The following is an 11,377-nucleotide window of genomic DNA, read 5'->3' as shown; positions in this document are numbered from 1 at the left end:
TGTATTGGCACTTTATAAAATAATAAGACAGACAACACATAAATATAATACTGGCATAAAAATAAGAGTGGCTAAAAGGGTGATAGCCAAACATAGGCTACAGTCTCTTCTAGGTTCAGTACTTTGTACCTCAAATGCACCTCGTAGCCTAAATATCCTCTACAAAGACAATAGGTAATGTCCCAATAGGCCTACCTATAGCCTACGCCTGAATTTGGGCTATAAAAATACATTTGTAGTGGTCTATTGAACAACATTCAAGTGATTCTAAACAACTATTGCAATGTTTTCATTACAATTATGATCACGATAATCAACTCCCAACTTTAACAAGAACCATTGTTACAACTGTTAGGCTGTTTCTTGTGCATATAAAAGTCACTAGCACATTGACTATACAAACTAGTGCTAATACAAAAGTTTAAATTCAATTCAGTTCAAACAATGCACACACACAAACCTGTGCATGTATGCACACATGCGTAGACATCCACGCATACAACGTAGGCTACATACAAAGATAACCACACACGCACACATTTATGGAAAAGGATCGTCCAGTCAAAGTGAATGCCAGCGCAAGTCATGATAATCATGCCACGAAGAAAATCGACATGCTGGGTTGGAAATACAGTAGGATCTCTTCAGTCTGTTTACATGTTTTTAAACCTGCATAACATGTTCAAAAAAAACAGGAGGTATGTAAAACTCCAACCATAATTTAAATAAAAATATAAATTGAGTCAATGCACATGAAAACAAAAATTGCCTATAATAAAGCAAGCTTTATTGTAAAGCTTTGTATTGTTCCAACAGGCAATATGTGTAGACAGGCATTGACTATCATTGATGCTTTGGTAAGATAGCCTACATAGTGGTGTAATTAAGATATTTAAATTAAAACCAAAATACAGAATAAAAATCTGTTGCTAAAATTATGATTATCAAAAAAGTATCCCTCCTTCATTCCAATCCCTGTATTTTCGGTTCTAGTAGGAATCCTGTGAGGATTTTTGTGCATTTCCAGCAAGGTTTCAAATGACATGATTGTGGTAAGTCAACATTGTCCTAGGCTACATATTGTTTTCTTCCTAGTGATATGAACGCCGTCATGTCTTTTTTCAGGGCTTCTGCAAAGTGAAATTGAGTGTTTTCATAAACACCATGTAGCATCGGGGAGATGACCTCGTAAAATGAGGTAATAATACATAAAAAATAAACACAGGCAGTCAAACCTTTAAAAAGAGCTGCAGTATATGGTTTGAACCTGAGAAATGCAGGCAAGGTACAGAGGATAGGCCTGTATTTCAAAACCTCTGGCAAGTATTTTGGTATATAGAAACCTGTCTGCAAAAAATCAGTTTATCAGCAATCAGTTGCTGGGCAGTAGGGTGAGATTCTAGTCCTTATGAAAGATGGTCATATTCAGGCGACAGAGGCAACTTTGTCACAGTTGCTGGTGTAATGGACGTCTGGTCTGTCGTCCTCGGAGTGCTTCTTGTTCCAGCAGGGAAGGGTGAGCAGAAAGAGAATGATGGCTCCCAGCTCCACACAGCTCCCACTAAAGTAGAACGCCATGTCATATGACTGCGTCCAGTCAAAGAACCACCCTGGAAAGTGAGGAGAAAACAGACAGTGTGAGCACAGTCAGCAGGGATTCGATGTTTTAAATGTCTCTATTACATGCCCTTACTACAGAGTTTATCTCTGCACATAATAAAAAGGCTTGTTACTCTCTTATCTAAGTAATAATTGCCAACGTTGCAGGGCTCACACATGACTTACCTACAACAGGGGGTCCAAGCATGATCCCAAAACCCCCGAAGAACATGAGGATGCCATGGGCTTGAGTCAGTCTGTCCAAGCCCACAATCTTAGTCGTGATGTAAGAGGTGAGAGACCAGTTTCCAGAGAAGAATCCCAGGACAGCAGACAGGATCTGCAGTCCCAAGTAACTCTTAGTGCTAGGGATAAGGAGCAGCGACACACCTGCTGCAAACATGGTGAAGGCGTACAGATGGATGCCGTTCATCCACCTGATGTCCACCATCATACCCAGTGCTAGTTTACCAACGCAAGAGGCGATGGCCCCTATCGATACCAGAGGAATGACACTAACTTCTTCAATGAGTCCTTGGCTCTGCGCCACATCCTCTATAAAGAGCACAGGCGGGAACGCCCCCAGGCTGAAGAGAAAGATGGCGATGCAGAAGGCCACCATGGCTTGGTCCTGAAGGATCTCATGCATGGACTGCATATACTTGGAGTAGGCCTGCTGCTTCTTCTTGATGACTTTAGTGATGGCCAACCCAGCCAGAAAGCTGCCTTTCTTCTTCTTCTCTGTCTGAATGCTAATGTCCTTGGCATTGATGGTGATGAGCAGCTCCTTCACGATCAGAGTTTTCTCTGGAGTGGTTTCTGAGGAACCTGTTGTGATCATCAGGTCATCCAATGGTGGCTTCTCAAAAAGCTGCTCCTCTGTGTTACGTTCTAGAGCGGCCTTCTGTTTGAGGTAGTACCCTGGCATGTTAAGGGGCCTCATGAAGCCAGCACAGGCCATGAGGTTCAGTGCTAAGGCGCCAATGATGAGCAGGCAGCCGTCTAGGCCGTACATCACAATCAGCTCGTTTTGAGCTGTGGCATAGATGAAGGCTCCAACACTTGTGCCTGGGTGAGCAGAGGAAGACAGCAATTTAGTGTTTGTGTAGTCTAAGAAAGAGACAGATCAATCAATAGAAAATAAATCCACCATGTTTAGAATTGTCTTTGAATATATGAGCCTATAAAGTTATTCTGGCTTTATTCTGGAGTTTTTATAAAATTAGACAATCCTGATGAAAACTGGTGGTGTCTATGTGATCCTTTACCTTATTCTAGCATTCTAGTCTGTGATCCCAAGTTCATTTTTTAAACTACCACTAGGGGACACCATAGTTCGAATTTTTCAAATTCTATACATGACTTCAATAATTTTTTTACTGGTTGAAAGTCACACCTCTGTTTCACCTCTGACAACACAAAGCATTACTGATGAGCATTACTGGTCAGAAGTGTGCTCATTTGCACCTACGGTTTTACAAAAATGTATAATGGACTGATTTAAACTTCAACAATAATCTTTGGGTGCTACTAATAACCCTCTTCTTTAAAGGGCCATTCTGTCTAAAATAGCTATAAAATACACTGTCAAGTTCAACAACTACCATCAAAGTTAGTTTTGATTATATACCTAGGAGACCACTCTGCCTGTGCTACTCTGCAGATGTTTACCTCAGCATCCCAAGGCTCCCAGCAGCTCATAAATGAAAGAAGTGTGCATGGAGAACTTGTGTGCACCCAGGAGGGGCTCAGGGAGGCGGCAGTACCTGTGGTGACAATGCCAAGGGCAAGGCCGCGTCTCTTGTCAAAGTATTGACAGGTGATTGTCAATGTGGCAGCATAGACCAGACCACAACCCAGGCCTATTGGTAGGAGAGAGGACAAGGACAGAGAGTAGGATCTTTAATCAGGTGAAGGGGAGGGGGGGGGGGGGGTTCACCAAGAATACACAAGAATGGGAAAATAATTAAACTGTTCATATCAGGGAAAAGTTCTGAGTTTAAAGTGTAAAGGCCACTCGTATATTGTACAAAGCCTAGAAATATACACTAGTCAGCCTTGCATTAGAACAACAGTTGTGCATAATTTAGATGTATTTACTACAATATGGTTTGTTTGATTGCTTATTTGGATCCCCATATAGTTTCAGCATAAGCTAGAAATTATTCTACCTGGGGTCCTGCAGTTTACATTGTGAAAATACAACTTACACAATCACATTAATTACAATACACAAACACTACACAAAAATACAATTCATCTACAGTAACCAATTTTACATTTTATACAAACATCAAAGAAAGAAGGACATAACAAAACTCCAAATGAATCTTTATCTAAAGAATAAGTGATAGCAAAACAGACTACAACACATAAGTATTAGCTACTGATGTTTCTTCTTTGAAGATCATATTCTTTGAGTGATTTGTGTTTTGTTGTTTAATTTAATTTGAGAGTAAACAACCTCCAACTGCATGCCTCATTCAAGTGAATACAATACTCTGTTTTTAACTTTTCTTGCATGCCACCAGTAAAACATAATAGAAGCATAACATAACAGGTACACAAGCTGCACATGTACCTAGGGTACAACCATCATCTAGGGCATCTCTTAAAATAAATGACTGTCTTCAAATATGCATGGCCTCCCCTCTCCAGCACTGCACAATGCAGTGCTGACTGTGAGGTGTTTACCAGTTCTAAGCACGGCTGGGCTGTCACTAAACGCATGAGAACAGGTGTTGTTGGGCCCACGCAGGCTCACTGGTGAGGGTGTTGAGGCAATAAAGGATCAAATGGGGATCGGGCCATGCCATTATGTTATTTTGTTGTTAGCAATCTTTAAAAATACCAACAGCAATTGAGAACAAAAGGTTTTCCGTAGCGATAGTTCATCATGGTCATTAACGGTTAATTAAGGAGCCTCTAATGACGCATAAAAGTGGCACTTACAATAAGCCCTTGCTTGCTTCAAATGATTTTTCTTGGAAGAACAGCAACATCAAACACTGTTTTTTTCTTACAAAAGAGCAAGGCCTCTTCAGTCAAAGGAATTAGCTGGCTGGGCTCTTTGCTGCATCAGCTTAGCAGGCTTGTATCTGGTAAAGCACTAAATGAATGTGTCAGGAGGAGACCCCCAAAGTTCATCAAGTGTTCCTTACCAACCACAATCCCGTAGGAAAAGATGAGGAACTGGACATTGGGAGCGAAGGCACTGAGCATCAGGCCACCTGCCACCATTACGCCACTGAAGATGGTCACCGGGCGAGCCCCAAAGTTGTCCACACAGGCACTGCAGACAGGACCTGTGGGAGGAGAGGAAGAAAGGCAGACATGGGCAGAGAGAATCAGGTTCAGTCATGGTATTATGTTGCTTTTTTGTTGTATTCTGTGTAACATCAACAAGTTTCGGAGAAAACCAGAGCTCTGCTATCTCACCACACATTTCTCACTGTCTCTTATATCACATATTGTATGTATTTATCAGCCACCTTTTCCCTAGAGCCACATGGTGTTTATACAGAGTGTATTATTCAAAACCCCTGACACAAAATGTTCACTGTGGTTGTTGAATACTCCCAGGTTACTTGACTCTTTTATAACACGACATTTACTGTTTCCTGGCTCCTGTTATTGCGCAGGGGCTGCAATGCTGCAGCTGTCTGACAGCTTGGACACGTGTCCAGGACTTGGCCAGACCCCAGGCCAGATCTGTCCAGTCATGTTTTTCACCTCGCCCCTCTGCATAAGACGACATAGGGGAGGGCTGCTCTGCCTAATGTCAACCAAGACCATTATCTACCACGGATCCTGTTTACTCAACACAGTCCTGGAGCATACCCTTCATTATTATAATATAATAGTAATGTTCACACATTACTGAACAGTTATTGAGTTTGTTGATTTTGTAGTGTCCACAGCTTCATTTTTTATTTTTACATTCAAACATCAATTTTCACAATGCTGCCATACGTTCAGTCTCTTGCAATTCTTGCAAAACAAATTCAGTATTTTATTTAAATATTTGTGTTTCTCTGCTTATCTGTCTGTCTTTTGTGGTTAGGGCTGAGGGATCATTTGACATTAAAAGCATGGATGACTTGCATTTGCTATGCTCTCCTGTAAAATCTATAAGAGCAACTCTGCCCAGCAGGGAGCCACAAAGTGCCAATCTTTGTCGCAGCATTGCCTTTCCTCCTTATCTTGTAGAAACAATACATTACATAACTCTTCGACACCTGTAGATTTTTCTTGGTGATAGTTTGTATTATCCTTTCACTTGGCAGGCATTGTGAGGACTTTGAACAAGTATTATGTCTGCCTTGTTATCAGTGTGGTGTGATGATTGGGACGGAAATGGTAAAAAGATAAGTAAAGCTGATTAATCTACTTTTAGCGCTGAGCTGATAAAGTATATTGTCTTTAATCACACAACAGTCAACAGATAGATTGCTCATAATAAAATGTAGTGCCAAAATACGAATGTACTGTCATTGTGGTTAGCCTCATATAATGCTTAAAATAATCGTAAATAAAACAATATATTTTGAAGATTGCACAGATCTTTTTCCATTTCCATTTATCTCAATATAAAACGCGCTCGTATGACTCTAGAACTTGACAGCATCCCTGGTCTATCACAACTGGCATTTCTTGGCCCTGGTTGACCCATGTCAAGGATTATTACATCATTCATAATTATAGTCCTTGCTACTTACTGGCTATAAGTCCCACTCCAGCCACAAGGGAGCCCACCCAGGCAGTCATGCCCTTGCCTTCCTGGAAGCGGTTCAGCCACTCGGGGTACAGGACACCCATGGACTGGGGTGATCCATAGGCCAGGAACTGGGCCATGAAGGAGGCCACAACAATTGCCCAACCCCAGCCTCCGTCCAGCACTTTAGTAGATGGAGCCATGGTACTGCTGATGTCACTGCCGCCCTTTGGGGTCTGCTACAGATTTGACAGAGGGGGTTCCTGAGAAAGACACAACAACGAACAATACAGTCTTAGCTTTGACATCAAAGTAATACATATAAAGTTGACAAAAGGAGCACATCAAAGTTGTCGCCAGCTGTAGCATTTCTTTTAACTGCACCTATAATAGCTTCCAAACTATGCACTTACACAAAGCCTTGATTTAGTTTAGGCTGCTGCAACACTTGGCTTGGACAAACAGGCAGGTCACCTGTGTGAGGTCCTGAACACTGACTGACTGCAGCGTACTCATGGGCAACAACTCCTTTTGTTCCTGTGTGTTCATAACCACACCTAGGAGGAGGAGAAAGTAAGGAAAAACTGCAACCCCCACCCCCCTTAACCTGCCTCTTCAAGGATTCAAAAGAGAGACTTATCTTCTGTGTTGCCAAAAGTTTTTACCTCCAGACCCCAGAGCAACTTTATACATCCCTGCAGGCACCATTAAGGCTTCCCCCCTTATGTCACACTGTGTTTACAAAGAGGCTACTTAGTGGAGAAAAAGTTGGTGAAAAGCTCCTCAGATATGTTTGCTCACAAAACAAGCTTAGGTTAGTAAATAGGTTTCTTTTTCATTAAAATCTAGACAATAAGAGTATTCAATCACTATGAACTTGGCCAACTGATTTATTCAAATAACATATTTGCAAATCATATCGCATCGCACTACTCCAATACAAGCAATATGTTTGTTATTTTGTTCATATGTATATTAAAAATTAATAATGATAATAATTAAACGCGGCACTCACCTCAGCAGCTACAAAAACAGCAGCAGGAATCTGCAGAGCTGTGTTCTGCGGGAACTTTCCATGGAGGATGGTTTCCCTAATAAAATCCCTTCCGACAGAATCAACAGAAATGACAACGGCCAAAACAAGAAGGCTTCGAATGAACGCTGTTATGAAAATAAAATCTATGATGATGTGAAGAGACTACACTCTACCTCAACAATGCGCATTGTGCATCCGCTACATACAGCTTTGAAGCCGGGGAGAAAACCGGTTCAAAGCTGTTCTTGCTGGTCCAGCAGCAGCTTGAACGCAGCTGAGAGAGGAAAAGCGCAGCTTCCTCTTGCGCGTCTGGAGCGAACCACAGACAGCAGCTGTGTGTCTCCGCTTTGAGGTGTGTGACGGTTGTGGCTGTATGGGGCATAGGGTTTGCTTTTTATTTTCTGTAGGCTGCAAATTATTTTGTAAATAATATAAAAACTCAGGCGCGCGCGCGCACACACGCACTCACACACACGTGCAAACCCAACACTATTTACCTGTGTCCGAGCTGCACTACACAAATCAGTTCCTCTCCATAATGAACTTCTAAATCAATGGTTAAAAGTTAAAATGAACAGGTCATAACATATTAAAATAATTAACCCACTCATGTGTTGATTCATATAGGCTACTACTGTTTTCCCAAGCTGAAAGTTAAGGGATCTTGTGCTAACCATGGGTGCACGGGTTTCCTCTTTCCAGGAAAAGTGTTGATATTCCCATCTGTCCAGTCTGAACCGGTTGATGGATGGTAATAACATCACCACACTGACTGCACCAGCAGGGCGCACTGCCTGGATTCTCCCTTGTCAGCCCCGATTCAAGCAAACTAACAGTATAGTTGGATATTATAGAATATAAACCATAACGAATATGAATGGAACGCAAATAGGTAGCAACATGTAAGCAACATGCAGTTACCATGAGAAATAGCCTGGGGGGAATCTTCACTGGGGGGGTTGGAGGGGATATCTCTTAGATACACTGTTTTAGTACAATCCATGCTTATATTATAGGAATATTCCTACATTTGATAGTATTTCAGCCTACCAATTTTTTTTTTATTTCTACATTTATTTGTACACATAACTTGGGGGAGGTTATTCAGCTTAACCTTAAAGACGTTCCTACTCAGAGAAGTGCATAAGAAGTATTAACACATTGTTTAAATTACATTTAATTAAGCAGAGGCCCACAGTTGTTATTGCCAAGTTTTATGAACAACAATGTGTTTAGGAATTTCCAGTGAGAGCAGAGACAGTTGCTTAGTCACACTGCTGCATCATCATAAAATGATATAACCATGTGATTGCACTCATTCTCATAACCTCAGGTCAGAAACTCCGATGAACCAAGTCAGTAGAAAAAAGGAAAGGGTTGGAGGAAAGTGAAGGGAAAGATCAAAGGACGGGGAACAGAGTGAGAATGGGGAGAGGGATGAAGAGAGCAGACCAGAGGTGAAACTGCCGTTCACATGTGAAAGCACCTACAATTCTTCAGGAACTTTGATACTTTTCCCATAGCTGAGGTCTGCTGCCAAGAAGGGTCTTACACAAAAGATTTAGGCTCGATAATCCCTTTCTGCTTGAAAAATTAAGTGAAAAAAAGAACAAGGGAGGTACAGTTGATAGTACTCTACATTGGCATTACATTGACATGTTGCCCCAGACCAGTTTGGACCAGAGGGAGGGTGGAGAGTCGATTACAGAGCGGCTATGATGCACCGTAGACTGATCCTTGCATCTGTGCTGAATTTGACCTGCTTGCATAAGTTATTCGATACATTTATTGACCCATACAGTAACAGTATATCGACCACTAATTCTACTAGTTTAAAAAAGTAGTAGATGCTTTAGAGTTATAAGTTAAAGGCTTTGTAAGCTTGGTACGGAAAGCCTACATTTGTTTTTTTTTCACTACTTTTCAAGTTGCATTGGTAAGGACTCCACACTACACTGCTTTCACACTACTATTAAGAAAAATGGATATGGTTTAGGCTTTGATTAGCCTAATGTATTATCATGTGATACTGTACAATATCAAACCTGACAATTCAACATCCCAATACTGAGAAGGTATAGACTACAGAAGGGCATGTATAAAGACTGCTGGAGAAAATAATTTGCCTCTTTACCCTCTTGCCATCAGAAAAGGTGGAGACACTGTTGTCCTAAATAGTTATTGGCCTCTATCTAAGCTGCCTTGATAATAACGAACACTAATAAATCAAAACATGTGGTTATATAAGCACATTGCTCATGTAACTCATAACTTGCTGGCAGACCTCTACACATTTTCTTGAAATCAAGCAGCCAAAATGTTAATGCTGTCCCACACGGCTACAGTTTTGGGACCCTAATATTCACTTTATTTTGTTATATATTATGCGATATATGAAATAAATCCAGCCCTAGCTGCAACCAGGACTCACATTACTCATCCACCATTGGTAAACACACACTTGCCAGCAGTTTAACGTGATCTGACCTAATACAGTGACGTTGTTGAGTATCTTTTCCTTTTGCTCTAGCACTTTTGTAACACCTGAGAAGCAGCAGCCTGCTGCTCCCATCCGTAAGAGCTTTGGTACGTGTAAACATATTGAGCCACCCTGCAGTCTGGGTAAATGTCTCCTGGTTTCGGTAAAGTATCCCCATAAAACAACAGAGGTGGAAGGCCACTTTCCCACCCAGCATGGCCTCCCTGGGCCTCTGGTACAGATTCCTGCTTGGATTAGTTCAGGTTGCTGACTTCAGCAGCAAAAGAGCACACTACAATATGGGAGAACAACACAGGATACTCTTCCGTCGTATCAGAACTCTCAGGAAGTCTTTGGACAATGTTTGATTAATGGAAAACACCTCTGAGCCAGTTAGAACCAGTTCAAACCATGTAGACTAAAACATTTAAGTTGGATACTGGCACAGATTCAAAAGTCAATGAAACTGCTGTGTTGTTAAGAGACTTATCACATGATGTAGTTGTGCTACAGTCGATTAACATCCAAGGCGAACCAATTCTATATTTGTGTCCAGTCAAGCTTGTGGCATGGCTCTAGGAATGTACTTTGGATTATCAGACTTGTCCTTGATGGCACATAACATACGATCAGGCTTGAAAGGCAGATTTTGAATGATTTAAAATTTGGTATTCATTTTTATATTATGTTGTGTCCATGTTTTTTGTCTTTCAGCATCCTGAAAATCACAGTCAAGAAGTACAAGAAGCATGGCGGTGTTGCTCACGTACTACACAAATGCTGAGCAAAAAACACATTTATCCATCTTGTGATTATTACTATAGAATGGCAATATTAAATATGTTGCTAACCAGATACAACTATATATTAATACAGTGAGTAGTGTACATATAGCTTGTATGATTTTATATTGGCTAAAAAGGAAAAGCTTTTTAATGCAAAAAAAAAAACACACTTTACATTTAGAAGCTGGATTTTGCACTGGCTTGTGTAGTTTTTTTCTGGTCCAAAGCAGTCCATTTTATAGTTGTCCAGACTGAACCAAAAAGTCCACCTGCCACTAGAATAAAGGCAGGAGATCACTTAAAGGTGAAGTGAGCGGTTTATTTGTGTTAATATATGTGTTATATCACTCCATATTCCTACAGCAATCACTTCAACAGAGTGCGGACGTCATATCACAGGTCTCCAAGTCATTCTGATTTGCAGTAATAGCCAAATTAAAATGTTGTAGTATCCCGATTTTTTATCCAATCAGGAGAGAGAACGCTACAAACTGTCACTCGTCTCACTCATATATGATATATACACTCCATGGTCTCACTGCCGGTGCACGCCAGAGCAACAGATGGGTGAATGTGTATGCGCCTACAATGGCGGAGCAGGTAAACATCCTTCCCAATGTCTGTTTTGATGGTTTTTATCATGTTTGATCACACTTATGGATCCGAGATGATGCTAGATAACTTGCTGCTTGAAGACCGCAATACATTAATGTGGTGACGTAGGGACGAGCGAGGGGACTGCTAACTGCAGTAACTGACAGGAA

At 41.1% G+C, this 11,377-nt stretch overlaps 1 protein-coding gene across 1 annotated transcript; it reads right to left on the bottom strand.

Moving 5' to 3' along the window:
* Positions 1-10: 10 nt before the first annotated feature.
* On the bottom strand, positions 11-7,478 carry LOC307257459 (monocarboxylate transporter 9-like). The gene is made up of 6 exons (XM_080036698.1): positions 7,329-7,478; positions 6,318-6,576; positions 4,761-4,904; positions 3,366-3,461; positions 1,786-2,667; positions 11-1,610 (listed from the first exon to the last, which is right to left on the bottom strand). The coding sequence occupies exons 2-6, from the start codon at positions 6,514-6,516 to the stop codon at positions 1,426-1,428; spliced, it is 1,506 nt and encodes a 501-aa protein (XP_079892824.1). The 5' UTR covers positions 6,517-6,576; positions 7,329-7,478; the 3' UTR covers positions 11-1,425.
* Positions 7,479-11,377: the final 3,899 nt, after the last annotated feature.

This window comes from Ammodytes marinus (assembly GCF_949987685.1).
Source record: "Ammodytes marinus genome assembly, chromosome: 11".
Lineage (NCBI taxonomy): Eukaryota > Metazoa > Chordata > Actinopteri > Uranoscopiformes > Ammodytidae > Ammodytes > Ammodytes marinus.
The sequence above is the reverse complement of the archived record's forward strand: the minus strand, read 5'-3'. Positions and strand labels throughout refer to the sequence as shown.